Source organism: Apodemus sylvaticus, chromosome 23 (assembly GCF_947179515.1).
Source record: "Apodemus sylvaticus chromosome 23, mApoSyl1.1, whole genome shotgun sequence".
In the NCBI taxonomy this organism is placed as follows: Eukaryota; Metazoa; Chordata; class Mammalia; order Rodentia; family Muridae; genus Apodemus; species Apodemus sylvaticus.
The window spans coordinates 40,693,479-40,721,264 of record NC_067494.1 but is presented as its reverse complement, the minus strand read 5'-3'; the positions used below and the strand labels follow the sequence as shown (position 1 = coordinate 40,721,264).

At 46.0% G+C, this 27,786-nt stretch overlaps 1 protein-coding gene across 2 annotated transcripts in view; it reads left to right on the top strand.

Annotated features, from left to right (window-relative positions):
* The window catches only part of Rsph3 (radial spoke head 3), a 52,053-nt gene extending 24,603 nt beyond the window's left edge, over positions 1-27,450 (top strand). The window contains exons 6-9 of one of the 2 annotated variants that reach the window (XM_052169697.1): positions 1,399-1,561; positions 4,751-4,837; positions 5,161-5,279; positions 27,268-27,450. In XM_052169697.1, the coding sequence (XP_052025657.1) occupies positions 1,399-1,561; positions 4,751-4,837; positions 5,161-5,279; positions 27,268-27,327 (429 nt within the window). In that variant the 3' untranslated portion in view covers positions 27,328-27,450. Of the gene's footprint in view, positions 1-1,398; positions 1,562-4,750; positions 4,838-5,160; positions 5,588-27,267 lie in introns of those variants that run through there. The other variant, XM_052169696.1, reaches the window with a different exon arrangement.
* Positions 27,451-27,786: the final 336 nt, after the last annotated feature.

The window sequence follows — 27,786 nt, the reverse complement described above, 5'->3', positions numbered from 1 at the left end:
TAGATCTCTCCTATAGATCACAAATCTCTCATTTATGTTTTGTAAATTCCACCTTCTATTAATGTATCTAAGTCAGCTTCCCAAAGCTCCCAATGAAATGCAGATTCCTCAGTTACGTGCATCTGTCCAACTGGATGGTACTCTGAAATGTCAAGAGCTTGAAAGGAGCACTAGAGAAAGAGTACCTGGATTTGCCATCATCCGATAGCAGCAAGATAAAGGAAGGAAAGAGGCAGGAAATGCCGGGGATGGATAGTTGGCAGATAGCTAAAGAAAACGCTCATTCTGTTTCCTGGTGGCCAGGCCCTTGGTTCCAAATTATTTGTTATGAATCTTCGGTAAGAAAAGTTTTAGAACTCATTTTAATAAAATGTATCAATAGCCTATAGCTAGAAAAATCTACACTCAATTATATTTAAGGGTCTTTCTGGTATTGACAATTCCTGTCAGTCTTTCTTACACACTGAATAGATAAAAAGTAGCGCCAGGATGCTTAAACCAATGAGAACTGTTTCCCAAAGAGCCCAAAGTACTGTGAAGAGACGTACATTTGTAGAAAACTTCTATTAGATATGACATAGTCAGCTGGTTTTATATTTTCTTCCAAAATTAGTAATTGTTTATATGAAGAGCATAGCACTCTGTAGAAATGTTCTGTGCAGGTCTTTGCACTAACTACAAAAGCTCTGTAGAGACAATAAGATCTTTATAAAGTATGTGTTTGCTATAAGAAAGTAGTAGATTATGGAAATTACTAGTATATAAGTCATCTAGATCCATATTTGTTTTTAAACCTTGAAGATAGATTATTTGAAGAATATGTTAATACCCCCACTTTTATACAGGCACATAGAAAAGCATTCATTAACTTTATAGATGTTATTTGACCTAAAGGAGACAAATACACACACACACACACACACCAAGCTTTCATGATCTCTAAAGCCATGTCAGCCTTACTAATTCAAAGAGGTGTAAAAACAAGTCTGATCATTGGTTGATGTTCTTCAGTGGACTATACATAGGAGTATAATTTCATGTAAGTACTACTTTATTATCTGTCAAGGACAGGGTCTCCCTGTGTGACCCACCATTCTCCTGCCTCTGTCTCCATAGTATAGGAATTAACAGTGTGTGCCACTGTATCCAGCTGCCGTTATTTTGCTGATAACATTCATATGTTAAGCATAGAAATTATTTTACTTGAAAATGGGTCAGGAGATGTTTTACCTCAGGCTTCTTTATTCATAAACTCAGTGCCCACTAACTGTTCAACGTGTATTACATTGTGGTGAGTCCTGGACAGACAGCGTCCACACCCTAACCTCACTAGTCCTAGTGCCTGAGGGGGCAAAATACTCAGGTTTCCATGTGCAATGCCATCTGTCCTCTTGGCAGGAGCGCCGTAAGAAGCAGCAGTGGGAGATCGTCCATAAGCAGAGCGAGACGTCCCAGAAGATCTCAGCCCGGGCCTTTGCCCAGCGGTACCTGGCTGATCTCCTCCCGTCCGTCTTTGACAGTCTCAGGAACAGTGGCTACTTTTATGATCCAATTGAAAGAGGTTTGTGGGAACTTTTGCTAGATTCATTGTTATGCTGAGAATATTCTTACTGGTTCAAATTTATTTCATATGTAAGATCTACTGCCCTGTTCTTTTGTAGTCCAGGCCAGCATCTCTCTATTGATAAGCAGAATTATGTAACAGAAGACTTGATGTGAAAAGCACGAGTTTCATTAGCTTTATGACCATGGGTTTTCTCATTTTGAAATGAATTTTTTAGAAATTAAATCATAAAGTACATGAGGTTTTATATACGCACATTCATTCCATTTCTATAGAGCACCCTGGCCATCACATATTTTGGAACTAGGTGTGGTCCTGGAGTGACGGGAGTATAAGGATGAGTTCTGTTAAGGGTCTGGAACATCCCGGGCAGTGATAGTGTATGCCTTTAATTCAGCACTCAGGAGGCAGAGGCAGGGGCATATCTCTGGGTTCCAGGCCAGCCTGGTCTACAGACCAATTTTCAGGGTAGCCAGAGCTACACAAGGAAAACCCTATCTTGAAGCCCCCACCCCCACCCCACCAAAACAAGTATATGGTGCTGGTTTCCCAATTTGCTAACACCTACAGTTAGTTACCAAAGCCTCTCCTAGAAGCATGGTGGGCAGTAAAACCTATGATGGGAATTAGTTAACCAGAGTATCTAGACCTGTGATGAGAACTAGTTAACCAGCATATCTAGACCTGTGATGAGAACTAGTTAACCAGCATATCTAGACAAATGCATTTGATTAGATTGATTCACCTATTGTTAGTAGCAAGAAATTTAGTAACTCTGTTTAAAACTTTTGACAAATTGTGGAAAAATAAGACAATGATGCCAGTTGGTTACTTGTAGTATCTCAGGGTAAACTGACAAAGCAAACAATGAGTCCGTGATACAGCGAACCAACAGCTAGCATCCTAGGTGATAGAGGACCGCAGTGACATTCTCTCTGGCAGCCATGGAGCTCAAATTGCAGAAGATCAAAGGGAAGTCCTGACGGGCGATAAGATTGTCTGAATTCAACAGGAAGTCCACTCCAGCTTTCGGGTGTTAATGTCCAAAGCACAGGCACTGACTGGTAAAGGACTAACATCCTGTAACTTGGGGTGATGTGTGGGAGGGCCTGCTGGGGCAGAGAACTTTGAACTCCATCTCACCTGAGGAAGTCTCTCCACCCTTAGCAGAAGGTGTAGTACCACTCCTGCCCCCAAAATCTGTACCAGGAAGGGTTCTGAGAAGCAGCTGACAGTTGATAAAGAGAATGAACCTCTGTCCAGCTAGTCCAACAGTTGGCTGTCTCCTGACAATCCAAGAATACAGGAAGAACTTTGCTCCTTGTGGCCGGATGTCTCAGCCAGTCTTCAAGACTAAGAGCAGTGCAGGGATGAACTTTCATGAGAGTGAAGGCACTCACTGAAAGGCCAGAGCGCAGAGCTTTCCCCCTTGAGTGTCCTCTGTGTAGGTTCCACCAGGAAGTGTGGCCCAGGTTCAAGGTGAGTCAGTCCGCCTCAAATAATCCCGTCAAGGAAAATCCCTCTCAGATGTGTCCAGCTGCTTCTGCTTTGGGAACTGCAGATGGATCGAGTGCAGAAGCGAGCATAGCCTGTGGGTGTGCAGCTCTCCTGCTGACAGGGAAATGCAGCACCAGTGTGAGCTCCCACCTCCGTGTGTTCTAGCTAGGTGTGTCCGTCAGCTGTCACTGGGACAGTCACCTGGGGCAAGCAGCTTAATGGCTGGAAAGACTGATCTTAGCTCAGGGTTTTAAGAATTTCAGTACATGATCATATGTAGTCATTTGACTTCATTGTTTCTGGGCCTGTGTGGGGAACACACAGGGAGTCAAATCTGGGAAACAAAAGGCCCCCAGGAACCCCTTCAAGAGCAGACACTCTCCAACAACGGAACACAGTCAGCTGGGACCGAGCTTCAGCATGTGAGCTTTGGGGAAATCATTAAGATCCAAACCATAGAAGTAGACTTCCACTATTGCTCACAGAGAACAGTAATGTTTGGTTTTGTTTGTTTTCTGTTACATAGTTTAAAACTTGAAAATGAAATCTTACCTGAGATATGGCATATATATTAGAAAATTCAATATTCAACTACACCCCATTATCATCCTATTAAATAACCATATGGGGCCTGCCCCTAAAAACCATCTTGAATCATAGAGTGTAGATTGCTATGGGCAGTCTTGTTAAAGTGCGTTCACAATGGCTGCTCCACTGAAGTTGGAACAAAGTTTCTTCTAACAGAAGCATTTAGTCCCCACTTTATCTGCAGTGCTTTCTGAACGGCCCCTTCGCAGACACCCTTTCAGCTGGTCAGCTTCCACCTGGCTCTGGCCTCAAGGGAGGCGAGCTTCTTCCTAGCAGTGCTGGTCCCCAGGTTCACATCCCCTTCAGTGCATCTTCTCTGCCCTCCCTCCTTGGCCCAACTCAGATTGTGCCTACGGGCCCAGCTCGTTTTCACTGAGGAAAACCTCCTTTGTAAAATACTGCTTCTACAGCAGTACAATGGGAGTTAACCAGAGCATATTTAAAAAACGTGGCAAAAGCTATGCCATGCTGCTGCCCGTGCCCTGGACTACTGACTGCCTGACCCTACCTGCCCTTGGGGATGGAGGTGAGGTGGCACAGAGTCAACTACACAGACTCCAGGAGCAGGTGAGAAACAGCAAGCTCCTCTGAGCACTGCTGCAAGCTCCTTTGATACCCTCCACGCACACCCCGTTGGTCCCCAGGAAGCATCTCTTCTAAACAACTGTTCCAGCTCCGCCGGGCAGTGGTGGCGCACACCTTTAATCCCAGCACTTGGGAGACAGAGGCAGGCAGATTTCTGAGTTCCAGGCCAGCCTGGCCTACAGAATGAGTTCCAGGATAGCCAGGGCTACACAGAAAAACCTGTCTCAAAAAAAAAAAAAAAAACAGCAACAAAAAAATAACAGTACCTGATTGTCTGGCATTGTCTGCACCAGCAATCCTTGATCTCTCAGGCAGTCCTCAATTAGGTCCTCTTGCAGGAGATGCTTTTGCGAGGTCCCCAACATTTTCATAGAGGTGACCCCTGCTACATTGTGTGACTGTATTTAATATTTTATGTTGAGAAGGCAGTGGGACTGAGCAGTGTTTGTTCTATTAGGAAAAAGCACAGTCTGTAATGATTCACAGAAATGGCTTAATGAAATTCTCTTTCTGCAGATATTGAGGTAGGATTCCTCCCATGGCTGATGAATGAAGTTGAAAAGTCCATGGAACACAGCATGGTGGGAAGGACTGTGCTTGACAGTAAGTCACCTTATATAAAGGCCGCATCTGAGAGAGAGTTTCAAGATGTGCAAGTGAGGACACTAGGGTAGTGACGGCTCTTAAACTTTGAGGCCCAGTTTTCACCCTCTCTCCATCTGGCTTTCCTGTGATTTCACCATGTATCTTCTATTGTTGCTTTGTACATGGTGTCTTCAAAGATGGAAAGACATAACCCGTTCAAAGCATTGATAGTTGTACATGCTAGATGTATGAAGGCTAGTGGGGAAGGGGGAGGCCAGGGGAGGTTTCTAGTTGTCTCTAAGGAAAGTATGGAAACTCAAAATGCCCTCTGAACTTTTCAGTGTTGATCCGTGAAGTGGTTGAAAGAAGGATCACTGATTACGAGCGTAAGGAGACCGCGCAGCCCGCTCAGAGGACGAATGATGTGTATAACGGTCCTAACACAGTGACAGATCCCTCGGTGAGTTTAGAGCCAACCACATTGCCCACCCAGAAGCCAGTTTTAGACAGAATCTCCTCACAGGCAGCATCATTCCAAGAAAGGAAGCCTGTGGAAGAGGGGGATTCCCTATGGCAGAGTGACCAATCAGAACTGAGGGAGTCTGTAGGGGAGGATCTGTCACAACCAGAAGTATCACTGGACCCAGAGAGCAGCTCAACATCTGGTCAGTAATAATGCAAGTCAGGTACTGGTGCACATGACCCAGACTTTAGAAATTATGTGATGCTTAGCCACCAGATCCTTTTGTCTAGTTGGCTGAACAAATCAATTATGATTAAAAAATAAAACTAATAAATTGGCACTTTTTCATTTATTTTAACAGAACAGTCAAAGGCCATGTGTAAGTGTATCTCTCCTTAATCCTTCTCATCTTGTGGGCTAACTCTTTCTGGTAGGTCTCATATCTCACTGAGATAGCTGGTGTGTCAGCTTGTCTTCTCTGTAGGAGACTAGCCCGTTGACTCTGTAAAGAATTCCTAAGCCTGCTCCTGAAGGCTGGGCTGTAAAAACTGAGCCCTTGTTTGTATAAAATTAAACAGCCACTCCCTCCAGCATCAGCATCTGACAAAGACTTACTGACTGATCTGGACCTGCTACGTCTTGCATCTTTCTTTTTTCATATCTCATCCATAGAGAAGTTTCAGGCAACACCAATCAAAGCTAAGCAGTCCCAGCCCTCCACACACAGCCTCTGCTGCCAGCTGGCTGGAAGTGCCCAGACCTTTCGTGGGCTATTTAGGCTCATGCATGATTCAACATTTACAAAATATACATGCTTACTTTGTGCATACCAAACAGTATGTCTTTCCATACTTGTTAATGTAAGTTGTCTCTTAAAACTGTTGCAAGGTGCTGTGTATTACAAAAGGCTGCAGTATACTGAGGAGTTACTCTTGACTCTTTACTCAGTTCGTTTAAACCATCAGGTAAACATCTCAGCCTTGCAGATGCTGCTGGCAGAACCTGAAGCCTGCGTTGTCAGGCAGGCATTCAGTCTAGCCTTAGAATGCCAGCAGAGATAGAATCTGCAGTCATGAAGTACATGGCTAATTTACATATCCAGTGTCATTTCTTAAGACTAGTGCAAAAGTGTATATGTGATTGTACATATAAAATGAGTGTGCCCAGTTCTCCATGGATTATATCACAAAACTGCTTAAACATCATGGAAACTTCCCGAGTCGTGTAATCACGCTTATATTTCCATCTTCCTTTAATTAAGTCAGCCAGCAGACAAGAACAGGAACCTGCTGCATGTCAGGTACCCAGCAGGAGCTTTAGACCTTAGGAGTACAGTCCTGAGTAAGACACACACGTTCTCATAGTCTAGTCGTCTAGCTGTCTTGAGAACATGCTGCAAATGAAGAGCTCAGAGCTGGAAGCCGAGAGAGGTAACAGCAGGTAACAGGGGCAGTGACTTACTGTCTCCAGAGCCTGGGCCAAGACTCCAACCTCATAAGCTTCCTCCTCTGCCCTCTGCCCTCTGCCCTCTGCCCTCTGCCCTCGGGATCATTCAACTCAGTGTTCCCCACTGCTGGGCTAGATCACCCATGTTAGAGTCTTTATCATTCTAGCAAAAAGCCTCAAAATGTTGACAGTTATTGCTAATTATTAAAATATTTTATTATTTAGAATTAATTTGAGGCTAATTGCTTTTTGAACAATTTCTTCAACAATTTCATACTTGTATATAACTCATTAGAATTCCACAGTCTCTTTTATCTCCCTCCTATCCATCAGCCCTCTCTGACTCCGTACAAAACCCTTTCCCAAATCTGTGTCTGTTTTGTTCTGTGACCCACTGAGTTTATCTGGGGCCATCTGTGTGACCATAAGTTTGGAACTGTCTGTTGGAGCCTGGTGGGCTCCCCAGTGGGTACAACTAAAGAGATGACCCCTTCTCCCAGTGTCTGTTGGTAGCCAATAGCTCTGCAGGGCCCCATGACCCCCCCTTCACAACTGCAGGGCAGTCTGCGCAGCCTCAGTACAGATAATCAAAGCTGTTGTGAGTTCCAGATTATGATCGCTGTGTTGTATCCAGAAGGCAATTCACAGCCTGTGTGTCTCCCAGCTCAAGTCGTCCTGTCCCCTCCACTGTCTCTGCGCCTGTACTGTCTGAGCCTGTGGGGTGCTGTAAAATGCCCTGTGTAGGGCTGAACTCCCAACCACCAGTTATTCTCAGCACCTTAGGTTTCTCTATTTCTTATATATACACTGTTCTGGTTGCATGTATGCCTGCTGGTCAGAAGAAAACACAGATCTCATTACAGATGGTTGTGAGCCACCATGTAGTTGCTTGGGAATTAAACTCAGGATCTCTGGAAGAGCAGACAGTGTTCTTAACCACTGAGCCATCTCTCCAGCCCCACCTTGAGTCTCAGTTCTACAAAGAGAAGCTTCCCTAGAGTGCCCTTTATCTTGTCTGTGGGAATGTACAAAGGCTTTTAAAGGACAGAGTACTGCTGCCAGTTCAAACAGCAGTGATCAGCCCCTGCTAGGGCTAGGGCTCCCGCGGCCACGTGCCTTTGTCCACTTTGCAGCTTGTTTGCAGTGTCATGTATGTAATGTGCAGTGTATGCTGTGTAATTCCATAATTTATTGGAGCATGTGTAAGTTCAGAGATCCCACACTGAGACAGGCTTGGTTTTGTCACCGTCCGTCCTGGAAAGAAACAGAGATGAGAGATGAGGGCACTGTGCCTGAGAGAAAAGAAACCAGATTTATATATCTGGAAACAAGTATATAAGTGAAGAGTTTGAGTCTCCATTGTTTATGAAGAGTTACCTCAGGGGAACGTGGGCTGCAGTAAAGAGAAGGCAGCGAGCTAAGGCCCCTCGGGTGACTGGCCATAACTGTAGGCACTTCACAAACGGGCTGAGTAGACACCCTCATCCCCGTTGACTCTCCTGACAGTCGCTAAAGCTCCTTTACAAACCCATCCTTCCCACTAGCACTGAGGTGACAGGGTAAGCAATGAATGTGTGGTCACCACACGCAGGCGCAGTCAGGGCATTGACCCCACATAACTAACGAGAGAGAGGCTAGAGTGTCATTTCCCCTGTTTAACGTCAGGTTTGAGCCCTGTGAGGGAGAACTTGCAGGGACTGGCTCAGGCCACACCCTCTGGGGTGGAATCTGGGCCTACAAGCAGCTAACCCTCCCTCAGAGGAGGACTCTTCCTTTTTCAAAGCTCTGCTTTGTAAAACTGGGGAAAGAACTCACTTGGTGATTTATCGTTGCCAATTTTTTTTATCCCAACAAAGTTTCATTTGTTCATACAAAAATATGAACCACACCATCCACTTTTACCTTATTTTGATTGCATATGTTCTGCCTAGTCTAGAAAGTTTGATATGTTCTCCCTTAATCTTAAAGTGGCCTGGACCATTTTCCTGAGCTTCCTTTCCCACTCAGAGAGCAGCAGCCACTGCCCATTAGGTCTTAGCTCTGCTGCCTAGAGAATCTGGTCATTCTAACTAATTTCTGAAAGTGAAGTTCAAAACCAATGTCAGTTTACCGATTCATGGTTTTTAGAAAATAAGCATTTTAAATGTGTAAATTATATCTCCTAACAGTTTAGATTCTATTAATATTCGTTTTACCACTAGGGGTCAGTAGTACACTGTTAACCTGAGTTCAACTTTCTAAGTCATTTAGTGGCCATAGGAAAGCTTGGCATGCGGGAAAAGTGTCACTGTGTGCTTGTGCCACATTGTCCAGACAGAGAAAGGAGCCGTCACACCGGAGGGAAGGGGTGACACAGCTGGTTGTTTTACATTGAGCAAAATAAGGCAGACCCAGAAAGACAGATGCTTACATGTAGACCTTAGTTTTGAATTTGTGTGTGCTCATCTATGTACATCTGTTTGTGTGTGTCTATGTGTATCTGCCTTGTGTATATGTATTTCTGTGTGTGTGTGTGTGTGTGTGTGTGTGTGTGTGTGTGTGTGTGTGTGTGTGTGAAGTAGAAAAGGAACTGAGAGGCATGGGAGTAATTGTCAGCAGGCAAAGGGGGTGAGGGAAGGGGATGGAATATTGGGGAGAAGAGAAAAGAGGGGACCAGCAAGATTAGGGGAGGGCAGGGGACACGGGGAAGAGTGTGGGAGAGAGCGGGTGAGGACAGTGCATGGTGACGTGAACAACTCCGTTGTTCTGTGGGCTGATTTTATAACTTGTAGGGCAATCGTTTAAAAATGCATTGCAGTTCTTGGAGATCCAGACTCCCACTGAAGACTTGCTTGCTCTGACGTCATCTGCCAACTTAGATGGGTGCCAGGCTCTCATGATGGATGTAGGCTAGAGTTCTGGTGTACTCAGTGACGCCAACTTAGCTGGGTGCCAGCCTCTCATGACAGAGGTAGGCTAGAGTTCTGGTGTACTCAGTGACTCCAGTCTTCACCCCAACTCTGGATCCTTCACAGATGGCCGTTCTGTCAGCTGCTGTTCCTTAGTTACTACATCTGTCAGCTCTCTCCTTTATCTGTGGGTCCTAGAGTTCAAATGCAGGTTGTCAGATTTGAGGCAAGCACCTTACATACTGAGTTATATCACCAGCCTAATCTCACCCTGTTCACTCTTAAAATGAGGCTTTTTTACCTCATGAGCGAGGAAACAGCACTTTCCTGTTCAGCCTGTCTCCCCTGGCCCAGGCAGTACTCAGTGCCTTGTCAGTTGCTTGGCCTTGACATTGTCATTAGGAGTTCTTTTATACTAAATTAAAAGCTATCCCAGGGCACATGTAAGGTACCTGCTCTCAAGCCGACCCTCGAGTTCAAACTCTGAGATGCACGCAGCTGGAGAGAAATGGCTCCTTTGTATTCTCGTCTGACCTCCACATAGGTTCTGTGGCATAAGCAATCACGTATAGTCATAGGATAGAAATATTCACAAGATGGAAAAAAGCTTAGCCAGGCGGTGGTGGTGCACGCCTGTAATCCCAGCACTTGGGAGGCAGACGCAGGCGGATTTCTGAGTTCGAGGCCAGCCTGGTCTACAGAGTGAGTTCCAGGACAACCAGGGCTACACAGAGAAACTCTGTTTCAAAAAAAAACCAAAAAAAAGAAAGAAAGAAAGAAAGAAAGAAAGAAAGAAAGAAAGAAAGAAAGAAAGAAAGAAAGAAATGAAAGAAATGAAAGAAATGAAAAGAGAAAACAAGAGAAAAGAAAAGGAAAGGGAAAGAAAGGAAAAGAAAAAGAAAAAGAAAAGAAAAAGAAAAAAGAAAAAGAAAAGAAAAGAAAAGAAAAGAAAAGAAAAAGAAAAAGAAAAGAAAAAGAAAAAAGAAAAAGAAAAGAAAAGAAAAGAAAAGAAAAAGAAAAAAAAAAGCTTATTTGGGAAAGGCTCAGTGCAGCAGTGTAGGGAAAACCAGAACAGGGAAGTGGGAAGAAGGAGATGGGGGAACAGGGGGAAGGAAGAAGGCTTATGGGACTTTTGGGGAATGGGGGGCCAGAAAAGGGGAAATCATTTGAAATGTAAATAAAGAATATATCGAATTTTAAAGAAAGCTTAGCACCTTCCCATTTCTATTCTTACTTGTAATCATTAGGAGTTCTTGATTATGATTATGAAGATCCATGATTATGCCAGGGGGCTGGCAGAATTTTATTATATCAGCATGCGCATATACCCCAATAAATACCTCTTTTTCTCTAGGTGTTCTCTCAGTGAGATACCACTCCTCCCAGTTTTTCTTCCTGTGCCAGAGTTTTACAACCTCTCTCCCTCTCCCCTGTAACCACTATGACTTCTACTTAAGAAGTAAACTTCTACTTATTCTGGTTCTTCTCATGTGTCTCTGAAGCCCATATGCTATTGGACCTGTAATCTCACCACTATAGAGACTATAAGACTCATATTCCCTATGATTTAGATAGCACCAACACGCATCCTCTATATCAAATATATACAAACACATTGTATAGAATAGCAATTCTCAACCTGAGGGTCAAGACCCTTTCACAGGGTTTGCCATCAGAAAACACAGATATTTGCATTACAATTCATAACTCTAGCAAAAAATCATGAATGAGCAATGAAAATAATTTTATGGTTGGGTTCACTACAGCATGAAGAACTGTATTAAAGGGCTGCAGCATTAGGAAGGTAGAGAACCACTAGTCTAGAGCATAGAAAGCAGCTCAAGATAATGTTGAGTAAGTACAACACCACAAAGTCCACAAGCGGTGCCTCGAACCCACATACGCACTCCTAACGATTTTGACTCTTGAGTAATAAATGCACAGAAGTTAAAGATGGCATACAAGAAGAAAGTTATTGCTGAGTACAGCATGGATCTAACAGTCACAAGAGAGAAGGCATAGGAAGATATTTCTTGAAGTCTAACAGCCTAGGCTAAAACAAAAACATTCCTCAGTCCTAAACATATTATGGCACAGGACAGGAATTACCTACCATATATGGAAGGGAACACACCACCACCACCACCTTGCATCCTGGAATGAGGACCTCTCAGATTTCCCTGCCTCAGTCTTGTTTCAGCCCCCACAGCGCTGGAGACCAGCAGAGTCGGCCGTAACAGCCCACAAGGAGCCCCGCAGCCACTGAAGGGAGCCAAATAGAATCAGTGTCCCTCAAAGCCACAGTCCAAAGACACTTGTCACTATTTGACTTTGGGTTAGCTCCCTGGAAAAGCCCATGTTTAGGGCCTGACTTTATTTGATTTGACTCAGAGTTTGCTCATTGACAAAAGCATTGACAGGGCATTGTCACTAAATAATGTAAATCGGGCGTGAGTATAATGTGACATTTACCTAAGATGGAGACGAGAGCAGGAGCAGTAAGAGGCGGTGCGTGAGATGGACACAGGAGCTTTGGAAACGGTGACATACTGCTGGCGTCTGTATGCAGGGTGGCTGTGTGCCCAGGAGCCCTGAGATGGCGTGGATCACTCATTCCCATTGAAGGCATGCCCGGCCTGTGTAGAGCCTCTCAGCAGAGGATGGAAGACTTAGTGACTCACCTACAGCCCTAGTGCTCAGCCAGATAGCTGGTAGGTAAATCCACTCACACCGGTCATAGTGACCTGGGTTCAGTTCCCCAAGACACACAGAGTGGAGGCAGAGTGGCACGCCCTGCCTGCCCAGCACACGGAGGGATATTTTTAATATGTATTCTAATTGATGGCCCACTAGCTTTCCTGAGCAGATCCTAGTGGTCACACACCACAGAGAAGAGAATTTGACAGGATTTTTGCAAGAAGGTTATAACAAGTAAAATATGGGCTGGGAGATGGCTCAGCAGTTAAGAGCACCAACTACTCTTCCAGAGGTCCTGAGTTCAAATCCCAGCAACCACATGGTGGCTCACAACCATTTGTAATGGGTTCTGATGCCCTCTTCTGCTGTGTCTGAAGACAGCTACAATGTACTCATGTAAATATAATAAATCTTTTCTTTAAGGGTAAAATAAGAAGTGCAACAACAACAAAAAAAAAAACTCAATGTAGGGGTTGGACAAGAATCTGTCTTCCAAAATTCTATATCACACCAACTCAAAAATGTCCAGGATTTACCAAAAAAAAATGTTTATAAAACATATATAAATTGGAAAGTATATCCATGGGAAGGAACAAAGGTCCGTCTATGGAAACTGTGTGAGGGAGCCCAGGTTTCAGACAAAATCACTGGAATCTTCTCCATGTTCAAAGAGCTGAAGGAAACAGTGTCTGAGAAGTACAGTGTGAGAATGTAGTCTCATCAACTAAAAACCAGTGGAAGTCAGAGCCAGTGGAGCTGAAGAAGGCCAGGTGAAAGGCACTGACTGCTTCTCGGGGGACCAGGGTTCAGTGCCCAGCCATCCCTACGGTGCTCACTGTAGTCTGCAGCGCCAGTTCTGGGGATCTGACACTGCCTTCTGGCCTCGTCACACACCAGGCACATGTGGTGCACAGACATGCAAGCAAAGCGCCCATCAGAACCAAGAAGAGGAGCCAGGTGGGAATTCTGGTGTTCAAAAGTACAGATTCTAAAATCAAGACCTCTCTCCCGGACTTCCATCAGCAAAGAAAGAATCCCCAAAACTGGAATTAATAAAATAAAATAAATCCACTCCGAGGAACAGGAAGGAAATGAGGGAAGGCTAATGAACAGACTTGGAGACCAACCTGAAGCTATCAGGCGTACCAAGGTGTGAGCAGGATACCAGAGAGAAGAGAGTCCAGAGGAGGCTTAGAAGACACATGGCTAAAAACTTGTACATGATGCGGCAGTGTGCCACAGGGTTCCAAGAGACCAGGGAAACTGTGAAGGCAGCAAGACAAACATGACTCATCCTGTGCATGGGCTCCTAAAATTATCAACTGACTTCACCCTGTACAGACATCATGGGGTCCAAAGGCATGAGGACATCTGTGTATTCAGAGAAAGACTGAGTCAAGAATTCTAAGGGACAGTAAAACTGCACTTCAAATGGGAAAAAAAAAACATTGCCAGAGAGTAAAAAATTGATCAGTCTCAACACACCACAGGGACACACTACACACATGTACACACACTGCACACATGTACTAGGAGCCCTACCCTACAAGAAATACTAATGCTAAAATGAAGAAATAGTACTTCAGACGCATACAAATAAAAAGCATCCATAAAAATCATATAAAAGACTAACTCTGTAACTTTTTCTTTTTCCACTTAAGAAAGTGCAGAATAAAGCTGTCATTATAAAACTACCAGTGGGATTCTAATGTATCAAGATGAAATTTTCAGATTATCAATACACAGTTGGGGAGACAGGATGATCCTAGAGGGAAATGCTCAACTACTACTAAAATTAAGCCTGTATTGGTCTAAAGTAGATTAATTCAATTAAAATGTGAACTCTAATCCCCAGAGCAGCCACTAAGAAAATAACTTTTTTAAAGAGAATAATAAAAATGCAAAGTGTGTGGTAGAAGACACAATTTAATTTAAAAAGGAGGCAATGGTGAAGAAATGGAGGCATAGATACGTAAGACCTGTGGAAACACAGCGAAACGGCAGAGGAGTCTCATAAGCAGTTACACTAAATGACTTACTCCCGCTTTCAGAAGGCAGCAGCTAGCAGAGTTTAAAGTAGAACGCTCTAACTGTACTATCTACAGGAAACACAACTTGACACACCCGAGGGAATCTCTGATAAGGTGCAGGCCTAGGGAAGACATGAAATTCAAAGAGACAAATACATCAAAAGTATAGTATGGAAAACGACACAAACCCTGAGCCCAAGCCAAAGCTGGAGTGGCTGTGCTGCCGGTGCACACAGTCAGTCAGACTGCATTGCTGCCACAGACCCTTGTGGGGGTTTACCCGGAGCACGCACTTAGTACAGTTTACAGTTTTAGGGGTTTTAGCCTCAGTGACTCCATTGTACGGGCCTGAAATGAGATGTGGGAACTAGCAGGTAGCACTGGCTGTTTGCCTCAGGAGAAGCAGAGAGATAAGGAGGATATAGAAATACTGTTAACTTGATCATTAAAGATCATGTATGTGCGTCAAGTTATCACACCACCTCCCATAAATATGTAATTTAGTATGCCAATTTAAAAAATTACCTGTAATAGAAAACAACTATAATATAAAGAAAAACCTGCATGCCAAAATGTACCAGCTCCTGGAACTAGCTTTTCCTGGAACTGGACTTTCAAACAGCTGTTAGAAATGTCTCTGAAGAAGTAAAACATAAAGTGAAAAATAAGAAGTTCTGGCATTAAAGAACCAGTTGGTAGTCCAGAACTGAAAAGCAGTGGCAGCCTCCCATTTGTCCACTAAAGGGTCTGAGCTCAAAGGCCACTATTCTGTGAAGCCTTCCTGGGGCGCCAGCACGCGGCAGCACAGACACAGCTCATGGGAAGGAGAAATACTCACAAAGAAAAGAGATGCAAGGAGAGTTTCCTCACTGTTCAGTCAGTGGCTGTGGTTGAGCAGGGCTGAGCCTTTTTGATTCCTGGAAAAGGAACATCTGGTTCTGTACCCTTCAGCGGGCAGGATCTACTGCAGATAGAAGTGCCGTGCCTTCTTTGACAGAGTCAGGTTCTGGGATGACAAGCCTTATGACTCCTATCTGTATACCGTAGGTGGGCCAGGGGCTTCTGGTGAATCCCACCGGGGTTAACTTCACTGGCTTAGGCTCTTGGCCACAGCCAGCATCTGGACAGCAGAGGCTAGATCTAGATCCTCTTGATCATCATATGCTGTGAGGCCAGCCCCATCTCTGGAAGGCCAGTCTGCAGAACATGAGTACTGGATAAGTTGACTCCGATTTCATTGTTCAGCCCAAGATCTAAAGTATGCATCCTTCCGAGATGCCCCATCCTCTAGGCCTCTCACAGCTCTAAAGCAGCAGACCATGGCCCACAGAGCCTCTTACATCAGATAGCTTTGTTACCTGTGGGTCCAACTCCACTCTTTGGAGGCATCCGGGCTTTTATGTCACAGTCGCATTGTGTCTCCTATGATGGTGGATGGTTGCCCACAAAGACCACTCAGTAGACCTTTCATCACAGAGCAGAGAGCTGAGCCTCATGGTCATGTGACTTGAAGAACCGCATAGAACACAGTCTTCCTAAGGGTTCCCAACAAGACTTACGTTCTATGTCATTGTCTCAAAATTCTTTGCTTTGGTTGGTTGATTTTTATTTTTGTTTTTTAAAACAAGGTTTCTCTTTGTAGTTCTGGATGCACTGAAATTCACTCTGTAGACCAGGCTGGCCTTGACCTCATAGAGATCTGCCTGCCTCTACTTCCCAAGAGCTGGGATTAAAGGTGTTCGACACTACATCTGGTGTCTTTAAATTCTTAATCTTTAAATAAGGGGCTCTGTGTTTTCCTTGGCACTGGGCTCCTCAGATTGTGTAGTCACACCCGTCCAGGATGTTTGTAGAGCGCCGTCCAACCTTCTGTCTTATTCCTATATTTGGCAAGCAGATTTTTCTTCCACACCACTGATGTTGACCCCTGACCAACATGGCAGGGCAAACATCCCCATGACTGGCCCCGAGTCGCAAGTGGCCTTGTCATCTGCAACCACCATGGTCAGTCTAACCCACTGGATGTTAGTGTCTTACGCAGTCTCACTGGCCATCTGGTCAAGCACAGCTGAGAATGGTATCATTATGCTCAAGTCAGTTACATAGAACCAAGAATGAAACCACTTGTAGAATGGAGGGGCCTTCCATATTCCAGCAGAATATTCTGCCCGACAAAGGGAGTTGCTTGGCCGAACTGGGCCCAAGGGATGACCACACTAGAAGCAGTTGGTGTCCATTCTCCCTTTAGAGGACCCTGTACTGTGTGAAGCTGAATACAGCTGACTTCCGAGAGTGTGAGATGGGCGTCCACAGGGCATCCTTGGTGGCATCCTGAGGAGAGGAGCGTGGTCTGCTCAGTTTCCACTCCCAGCAGTCTCTTCCACGATGTTATCATTTGTCTGCCAGTGAGGCCCCTGAGGACCAAGATACATTTTGTTTGACTTCTCAGTAACCACATAAAAGGATCTATAATATTTGTTCAATGAGTAAACGAAGGAAGGATTAGCCAGGTACTGTTGCCCTTAGTGTGACCAGACGTTAAGTCTACCAAGCTCAAGTCATTTGTTTTCTGTGTTTTCCTAGCTTCATGATTTGCAGATAGCATGGGCTTCTAGCTTTACAAATCCCATCTTTAGCTAGCAAATGATGGCCACTCAAATAACCATCTCATTTACTTTTGACTTCATAGAACTTATAATCCTGTTTATGAGCCTGGTTTTCAGGTCTTTCCCATGACTTTGATTCTCCCTCAATTTGTTCTCTGCTTGTTTTTGAAATGGGTCTCTAACACATTATTTCAGTGGCTTGGGGTATGGCTAAATCTGTAGAGTTCTTATCTAATAGACCTTAGGCTGTGAGTTTGATTCCCCACAGTGGATAACGTGGATATGGTGGAGGATCAGAAGTTCAAGGTTATCCTCAGCAAGAAAGTGAGTCCAAGGCTAGACGGAGGTCTATGAGACCCTGCCCAATACTAATACAACTAGTAACACTGTTTCAGAGATTACTCAGGCCATCTTAAAATTCTTTCAAAAGCAGTTTCTGTTAACTCACACCTTCCCTTTCAGTTCCCTTGCTGGAATGAACCAAGTTGCTCAGCACTGCAAAGGTGCTTGCTTAATGCTGCTGGGTTCCCCATCCCCTGGGAGAGCCCTGCCTCCAGATGTCTAGATGGGACTCCTTCCTCACAGGAGACAGGGTCCCAGAGGCCAGGAGTCAGGCAGCTGTGTGCTCTGTGCTGCCCTGACGGGAAGGCACTGGCTGCCTGAGGCAGCAGGAGAGAAGAGCGGGTGTGACCTGTATAGAAGTCGATGTGCATTTCAGTGTGCAGGAGGGAGGAGAGAGCTCCGGGCAGCCAGCGCTAGGAGTCTGGGAGTCTGGCCCGTTCTCCTGCGGCTGCTGCCCGCCCATTGCCCTGGAGCCGGTTCATTGCTCCAAGTGCTCCCCAACAGTAAGCAATGGATTTCTATACTAGGGAAGAAGTGACAAGCCACCACAGTACAGCAGACAAACTCAGGACACTACAGTAGCACCTCTCAGCTGCTCTGCCCTACACTTTTCCCATTGTCTTTCAGTGGCTTGGCCTTCGCTCAGGAAATAGCATGGGCCTTATGGCAGAGCTGGCTGCTGCCCCAAGTGGCCGGCAGTGGTACAGCAGGGACGTCTTCAGCCCTGGTAGCCAGAGGCTTAGGTTCCCCAGCCTCTAGGGTCCAAGTAGACTTTCCATTAGTGTGCGGCTTCAAAAAAAGTTTCACACCCCACACCTACCTCCACCCCAGGATCCCAGACTCAGGGAGTCAAAAGACACACAGATGTCTTCTCACACAAATGAGCACTAACCTTGAAGCTCCCCAGGGCTGGATACTGAGCAGAACACTGGCAACTCCGGAACACGCTTCGCCCCGCCCCGCCTTCTCCTCAGCTTGAGCAGTGTCTTCCCAAAAGAGGGAGGGGTCAGGGCAACGCATGAACTTCCCAGCATTGTCTTTGAGAGGAAGCACTAAGACTGTAGTAGGTCGACCAGCTCACCTAGAGGCCTTGATGGCTGATTTCCCAGCCTCTGGCCCACTGGCTTCTGAGAGATCAGAAACAACAGGCGTCTTCTACAGAAATGTGGAAAGAGTAAGAGCAGACGGAGCCCTGCCTTCAGCGAGCTGAGAGAGAAGGGTTTCCAGCCAGAGTAGAGTTGGGTGGAAGGTTTTTAAAAAATATATATTTTTTATGTATATGAGTACACCATTGCTCTCGTCAGAAACACCAGAAGAGGGGATCAGATCCCATTACAGATGATTGTGAGCCACCATGTGGTTGCTGGGAATTGAACTCAGGACGTCTAGAAGTGCAGTCGGTGCTCTTAACCACTGAGCCATCTCTCTAGCCCAGAAGGTTTTTTTTTTTTTTAATTTCTATTTTGTTTCTATTTATTTATGTGTTTTACCATAATTTTTAACACCCAGAAAAGTTGTAGAATCTATCTAGGATATCATCTAAGAGGAATGAGGTTCAGTTCTCTGGATGGTTTAAATCGCTGCCTGCCCCCTTCTCAAGTCCAGCCTGCCCGATACTGTGACCTCATATGTAGATCAAAGTGGCAATAGTGAAGTTCTCACACTGACAGCTGCTGTTTCGTTCTTTGTTTCACAACTATTTATGGTCTCTAAAAATAACACAAAGGGAGGGCAAACAGACAGAGCACTGAGTTTCTAAACAGACAGTGCCACCAGGCTGCCATCTTAGCATGGCAAATGTGAACACTCGTATCCAGCAGGACCTCAGCAGGTCCTTTAATATTACCACTGAAGCCGTTGTAACCCGTGGGAGAAACAAAGTGTGGCTTCTCATCCGTTACACCTGCGCCTTCAGGAAGGTTCCCTGGAAGTTTAGACACCTCCCTGTTTGGCAGGAACCCAGAGCACTTTGCATAATGCTGAATTGAGTTCATTTGTGATAGTTGTGAGATTTTATTCTTTGTCTTTGTAGAACTACATCTGGTTACGTTGTTCTTAAGAGTTGAATGGGGCCAGGCACTGGTGGTGCAGAGTGTATTGTAAATGGTGTGTGGTTAGAAAATGCTAATTTTTATTATAAGAACTGCTGTCTTGTTAGACCAACTGGGTCTAAGCAACTTGCAAACATATTGTTCCGTCAGTCTACAACACTCCTAAGTGAATCTATTTGGTGGGTGGCACTTTTCAAATAAATGTCATTTTCAAAGAAATGACAATTCTTCCAAAAGATTATCTACTTCATAACGACTAACTGAAAATGTGTATGTACTCAAATTATTTCACTCCCTATCATGAGTTGTAGAAAAAATGCTTTGTTCTCTCCTGTATAGATTGACATTTCCTGAGACAACTGAGGTAGATCTTGAGTAGAAAGTAGTATCATGTGTATTTGTTTATTTATTTGTTTGTTTTAATTTTAATATTTATTTATTTATTTGGTTTTTCGAGACAGGGTTTCTCTGTGTAGCTCTGGCTGTCCTGGAATTCCTTCTGTAGACCAGGCTGGCCTCAAACTCAGAAATCCTCCTGCTTCTGCCTCCCAAGTGCGGGGATTAAAGGCATGCGCCACCACCCATGTTTATTTTTTAAGGATAATTATGGCAACTCTATAAAAGTTTGTGAAAGAATGAAAATAAGGTTAATTGGTAATATTCAAATACTGAGCTGAGGGTAAGGCTTTGTGAGGGTAGAACTGAGTGCCAGGGCCGGGAAAGGCGGCATCTGTGAGACAGTAAGGGAGACGGAGTTTCATTCTGGTGAAGCAACTGGGCTCCAAACTCTGTGCTCTTGCACTCTGGGAGTGGAATTTGACAGTGCGTCCTCTGCTTATTGGGCTTCGTGGTCGATGAAACAGGTGCAGTCAATGGCCTTGTACTTTCAGAAGCAAAAAGCAAACACTGATTTATTTTCTGCTTTAAAGATTTTTCCCCTTAAAAATCTGCATGCCAGAACAAAGTGTATCATGCAGGACGCGCAGGCGCAGCTCTCTGTCCGCTGTGCCCTGTATGTTATTTATGTGTGTGAGCTGTGCATCATGCATGACGCGCAGGTGCAGCTCTCTGTCTGCTGTGCCCTATATGTATTTATGTGTGTGAGCTGTGCATCATGCATGACGCGCAGGTGCAGCTCTCTGACAGCTGTGCCCTATATGTATGTATGTGTGTGAGCTGTGCATCATGCAAGACGTGCAGGTGCAGCTCTCTGACGGCTATGCCCTATATGTATGTATGTGTGTGAGCTGTGCATCATGCATGACGCGCAGGTGCAGCTCTCTGTCCGCTGTGCCCTATATGTATGTATGTGTGTGAGCTGTGCATCATGCATGACACACAGGCGCAGCTCTCTGTCTGCTGTGCCCTATATGTATTTATGTGTGTGAGCTGGGCATCATGCATGATGCGAAGGTGCAGCTCTCTGTCCGCTGTGCCCTATATGTATGTATGTGTGTGAGCTGTGCATCATGCATGCTGTGCCCTATATGTATGTATGTGTGTGAGCTGGTCATCATGCATGACGCGCAGGTGCAGTTCTCAGTCCGCTGTGCCCTATATGTATGTATGTGTGTGAGCTGGTCATCATGCATGACGCGCAGGTGCAGCTGTCTGCTGTGCCCTATATGTATGTATGTGTTTGAGCTGTGCATCATGCATGACGCGCAGGTGCAGCTCTCTGTCCGCTGTGCCCTATATGTATGTATGTGTGTGAGCTGTGCATCATGCATGACGTGCAGGTGAGGCTCTCTGTCTGCTGTGCCCTATATGTATGTGTGTGAGCTGTGCATCATGCATGACGTGCAGGTGAGGCTCTCTGTCTGCTGTGCCCTATATGTATTTATGTGTGTGAGCTGGTCATCATGCATGACGCGCAGGTGCAGCTCTCTGTCTGCTGTGCCCTATATGTATGTATGTGTGTGAGCTGGTCATCATGCATGACGCGCAGGTGCAGCTCTCTGTCTGCTGTGCCCTATATGTATGTATGTGTTTGAGCTGTGCATCATGCATGACGCGCAGGTGCAGCTCTCTGTCCGCTGTGCCCTATATGTATGTATGTGTGTGAGCTGGTCATCATGCATGACGCGCAGGTGCAGCTCTCTGTCTGCTGTGCCCTATATGTATGTATGTATGTATGTATGTGTGAGAGCTATGCATCATGCATGATGCACAGGTGCAGCTCTCTGTCCGCTGTGCCCTATATGTATGTATGTGTGTGAGCTGTGCATCATGCATGACGCGCAGGTGAGGCTCTCTGTCTCCTGTGCCCTATATGTATGTATGTGTGTGAGCTGTGCATCATGCATGACACACAGGCGCAGCTCTCTGTCTGCTGTGCCCTATATGTATTTATGTGTGTGAGCTGGTCATCATGCATGACGCGCAGGTGCAGCTCTCTGCCCGCTGTGCCCTATATGTATTTATGTGTGTGAGCTGTGCATCATGCATGACGCGCAGGTGAGGCTCTCTGTCTGCTGTGCCCTATATGTATTTATGTGTGTGAGTTGGTCATCATGCATGACGCGCAGGCGCAGCTCTTTGTCCGCTGTGCCCTATATGTATGTATGTGTGTGAGCTGGGCATCATGCATGACGCGCAGGTGCAGTTCTCAGTCCGCTGTGCCCTATATGTATTTATGTGTGTGAGCTGTGCATCATGCATGACGCGCAGGTGCAGCTCTCTGTCTGCTGTGCCCTATATGTATTTATGTGTGTGAGCTGGTCATCATGCATGACGCGCAGGTGCAGCTCTCTGTCCGCTGTGCCCTATATGTATGTATGTGTGTGAGCTGGGCATCATGCATGACGTGCAGGTGCAGCTCTCTGTCTGCTGTGCCCTATATGTATGTATGTGTGAGAGCTGTGCATCATGCATGACGCACAGGTGCAGCTCTCTGTCCGCTGTGCCCTATATGTATGTATGTGTGTGAGCTGTGCATCATGCATGACGCGCAGGTGCAGTTCTCAGTCCGCTGTGCCCTATATGTATGTATGTGTGAGAGCTGTGCATCATGCATGACGCACAGGTGCAGCTCTCTGTCCGCTGTGCCCTATATGTATTTATGTGTGTGAGCTGGTCATCATGCATGACGCGCAGGTGCAGTTCTCAGTCCGCTGTGCCCTATATGTATGTATGTGTGTGAGCTGGTCATCATGCATGACGCGCAGGTGCAGTTCTCAGTCCGCTGTGCCCTATATGTATGTATGTGTGTGAGCTGGTCATCATGCATGACGTGCAGGTGCAGCTCTCTGTCTGCTGTGCCCTATATGTATGTATGTGTGTGAGCTGTGCATCATGCATGACGCGCAGGTGCAGTTCTCAGTCCGCTGTGCCCTATATGTATGTATGTGTGTGAGCTGTGCATCATGCATGACGCGCAGGTGCAGTTCTCAGTCCGCTGTGCCCTATATGTATGTGTGTGAGCTGTGCATCATGCATGACGCGCAGGTGCAGCTCTCTGTCTGCTGTGCCCTATATGTGTGTATGTGTGAGAGCTGTGCATCATGCATGACGCGCAGGTGCAGCTCTCTGTCCGCTGTGCCCTATATGTATTTATGTGTGTGAGCTGTGCATCATGCATGACGCGCAGGTGAGGCTCTCTGTCCGCTGTGCCCTATATGTATTTATGTGTATGAGCTGTGCATCATGCATGATGCACAGGCGCAGCTCTCTGTCCACTGTACCCTATATGTATGTGTGTGAGCTGTGCATCATGCAGGACGCGCAGGTGCAGTTCTCAGTCCGCTGTGCCCTATATGTATGTGTGTGAGCTGTGCATCATGCATGATGCGCAGGTGCAGTTCTCAGTCCGCTGTGCCCTATATGTATGTATGTGTGTGAGCTGGTCATCATGCATGACGCGCAGGTGCAGCTCTCTGTCCACTGTGCCCTATATGTATGTGTTTGAGCTGTGCATCATGCATGACGCACAGGCGCAGCTCTGTCCGCTGTGCCCTATATGTATGTATGTGTGTGAGCTGTGCATCATGCATGACGCGTAGGTGCAGCTCTCTGTCCGCTGTGCCCTATATGTATGTGTGTGAGCTGTGCATCATGCATGACGCGCAGGTGCAGCTCTCTGTCTGCTGTGCCCTATATGTATGTATGTATGTGTGAGAGCTGGTCATCATGCATGATGCACAGGTGCAGCTCTCTGTCCGCTGTGCCCTATATGTATGTATGTGTGTGAGCTGTGCATCATGCATGACACACAGGCGCAGCTCTCTGTCTGCTGTGCCCTATATGTATTTATGTGTGTGAGCTGGTCATCATGCATGACGCGCAGGTGCAGCTCTCTGCCCACTGTGCCCCATATGTATTTATGTGTGTGAGCTGTGCATCATGCATGATGCGCAGGTGAGGCTCTCTGTCTGCTGTGCCCTATATGTATTTATGTGTGTGAGCTGGTCATCATGCATGACGCGCAGGCGCAGCTCTCTGTCCGCTGTGCCCTATATGTATGTATGTGTGTGAGCTGTGCATCATGCATGACGCGCAGGTGCAGCTCTGTCTGCTGTGCCCTGTATGTATGTATGTGTGAGAGCTGTGCATCATGCATGACGCACAGGTGCAGCTCTCTGTCCGCTGTGCCCTATATGTATTTAAGTATGTGAGCTGTACATCATGCATGACGCGCAGGTGAGGCTCTCTGTCCACTGTGTCCTATATGTATTTGTGTGAGCTGGTCATCATGCATGACACGCAGGCGCAGCTTTCTGTCCACTGTGCCCTATATGTATGTATGTGTGTGAGCTGTGCATCATGCAGGATGCGCAGGCGCAGCTCTCTGTCCACTGTGCCCTATATGTATGTATGTGTGTGAGCTGTGCATCATGCATGACGCGCAGGTGCAGTTCTCAGTCCGCTGTGCCCTATATGTATGTATGTGTGTGAGCTGGTCATCATGCATGACGCGTAGGTGCAGGTCTCTGTCTGCTGTGCCCTATATGTATGTATGTGTTTGAGCTGTGCATCATGCATGACGCACAGGCGCAGCTCTCTGTCCGTTGTGCCCTATATGTATGTATGTGTATGAGCTGTGCATGCATGACGCGCAGGTGCAGCTCTCTGTCCGCTGTGCCCTATATGTATGTATGTGTGTGAGCTGTGCATCATGCATGACGCGCAGGTGCAGCTCTGTCTGTTGTGTCCTATATGTATGTATGTGTGTGAGCTGTGCATCATGCATGATGCGCAGGTGCAGCTCTCTGTCCACTGTGCCCTATATGTATGTATGTGTGTGAGCTGTGCATCATGCATGATGCGCAGGTGCAGCTCTCTGTCCACTGTGCCCTATATGTATGTATATGTGTGAGCTGTGCATCATGCATGACGCGCAGGTGCAGCTCTGTCTGTTGTGCCCTATATGTATGTATGTGTGTGAGCTGTGCATCATGCATGACGCACAGGTGCAGCTCTCTGTCCGCTGTGCCCTATATGTATGTATGTGTGTGAGCTGTGCATCATGCATGATGCGCAGGTGCAGCTCTCTGTCTGTTGTGCCCTATATGTATGTATGTATGTATGTGTGAGCTGGGCACGTCCCCTCTGTTTCTGAAATGGCAGCATGATCAAAGAGAACCCAAGCTCTGCCCTGTGTGATATGCATACCCTACCTTGCCTCTGACACTTGGGGACAGCCGGGCGCCCTCCCTGTAGAGACAGCAGAAGATTAAAGACGAGGGCACTCTTGATAGTGGCTGCAGCAGCTGGCTTGCAGGCAGGGAAGAGAGCAGCTGCCACCTTGGCGTCCAAAGAGTTTGAGTTGTAGGGAAACACTCCTTAGACGAGGAAGTCAACTGCTCAGGGACAAGTGTTTGGACAAGAGACAGTGGTCCAGGGGCGCTGAGCCGTGTGGGAGAGAAGGAGTGAAGAGTGGAGACATCCACAAGGAGACAGCTGCAGAGTACAGGGCAGGAGATGGAAAGAGGAGCGAGGAACTGACCAGATGATGTCATCGCAAGAGCAGGATGGGGAGGGACAAAGGAGGTGACTGACAGGCAGATGCTGCCCTTAAGGAGTCACAGGGTTCCCCTTGGCAATGTTTTATGATAAATTTTAAACCAAGCACATTTAAAAATCAAATTTTATAAATATATATATACATATATGAGACATATATCCTTTATAAAGTTTGATTTTATATATATATGTATATATGAAAGTCCTATTCTCCAGGAATGCATGTCAAGGCTGACAATTTCAGCATACAGCCCTCAGTGGCTGCTTTTGTGGTTTACTTAGCATCTGCTCTGTTTAATCTGCCATTTGGGACAGAGCTGTCATTTTGGTTTTCTGACATATAGCTGCCCCTGAAGAAGAAATGGTTGTGACTGGTGAAGTAAACAGAGTCCCCACAGCTGATAGGTGATCTTTAGAGTCTGACTGTGAGCAGTCATGGCCAAGGAGCCTTGGCAAAGACACGCTGCTGTGACTTGGATACGGAAGGAGGGGTAACTCTAGGCTCTGCAGGCAGACTCAGGGTTACTCGCTCTCCTCGTCTGTCTGTCAGAAAATCTGAAGAAGCAGTTTAAGGATGCAAGGGGTTAATCTGGGTTACAGTTTAAGAAATACAGTCCATTACAGTGGGAAAGGCCTGGTGGCAGGGAAGGACACCCCGGCTGGTCTAGAAGTGTGGCTTCTGCTCAGGTGTCCTACCATGTGGGAGGCAGAGGCAGGCTTTCCTGTGAGTTCCAGGACAACCAGAGCTATGTAGTGAGACCCTGTCTCAGGGAGGGAGGAGGAAGGGAAGGAGGGAGGGAGGGAGGGAGGGAGGGAAGGAGGGAGGGAGGGAAGGAGGAAGGAAGGGAGGGATGGAGGGAGGGAGGGAAGGAAAAGCCAACGATGGAAGTGGTTCTGTCTGTGTAGTTGCAGCCAACAAAGTTACTAGGCTGGATTTTTCTAAGAAGAATTTGTTGGTTTTTTTAAGTCCCTAATTCTAATAAATATCATTTCCAGCTTTAAATATGTACATGCAGAAATTCACATGTTTAAGGGTACATACGTGGAGGGGTGCTTACACAGTATGTGTGCATCCCTATGGAGACCAGAGGTTGACATAAATAAGGCAGTGGGCAGGCAAGCAGGCCGGCAGACAGGGAGACCAACCTTATTTTCTCTAAGGAAAGAACTTAAATTCGCAAATTATGTAAAGGACTCATCAACCTATTAATTTGTTATTTCTAGCATTTGTTTCACTTCTTGTGTGTACCTGTCCTAACAAAGCCACAGTGTGTGGAGTGTTAACATGAGCTATCATAAAGTTTACAATAATTTTAAGAGATGAGGTCATTACTTCATCAGAACTGCTTCCCTCTTTGTCAGCCATCAAGTGTGAGTCCTTACCTGTTGGTTCCAGGTGGCTTTGAAGGAGGGTCTTGTGACATAGTCGCAGTTGGCCTGGAGCTTACCATCCCGATGCCTCAGTTTCCCAGACATGCATCACCTCCAGGCACACATCACTGCAGCTGGCTCAGTCACCACAGTGCTGACTAAACCCATTTAATCTGTAGGAAAGAGAGCTTTCTTTCTTTCTTTCTTTCTTTCTTTCTTTCTTTCTTTCTTAACACTTTATTTTATATGTGAGTACCCTGTAGCTGTCCTCAGACACTCCAGAAGAGGGAGTCAAATCTTGTTATGGATGGTTGTGAGCCACCATGTGGTTGCTGGGATTTGAACTCAGGACCTTCAGAAGAGCAGCCAGTGCGCTTAACCGCTGAGCCATCTCTCCAGCCCGCATTGTGTGTCTTTCTGCTAGAGTCTAGAGTCTACTAGTCCCCTAGTCTATTGTCATTGAACTCCTGGCTGGATGCCAGTTTCTGAGAAATAGGACTCGTGGGAAATCACATATTTGCCAAATAGTTTAGCTTTCTTCAACAAATGACTGTCCTTCATTAATTCATATTTTGTATATCTGTGTCTTACAGGGATCCAGGTTGTTCCCAAGTGCACCCTTGCTATCCAGAAGATTTAAGAAGCAGCCTTAGAAATCGTTGGCTCCTTTTTAATGGGGGGAGGGGGAACTGAAAATGTAAAGGGTTTCTTTTTCTTTTTCTGTTTAATTTATTTACCTGTTGTAGATTATTCATTAAAAATCGTTTTTCTTAAAACATCATTGTCTTCAATTGTTAGAAAAGGCCATCTACTCTTTTCAAAATGAAGAAACATCAACACAAAAACAGCCCGTGAGGTGTGACAGTCCCACTGCATGCTGGCAGGGAGAGTGGGGGCAGGGGGTGCACACTTAGTGAGGTGTGACAGTCCCACTGCATGCTGGCAGGGAGAGTGGGGGCAGGGGGTGCACACTTAGTGAGGTGTGACAGTCCCACTGCATGCTGCTGAGGGAGTGGTGTCTGCACACTTAAGAAGGAACCCAGGGCCGGGCAGTGAGGCAGTGGTGGCACATGCCTTCAATCCCAGCACTTGGGAGGCAAAGGCAGGCAGAT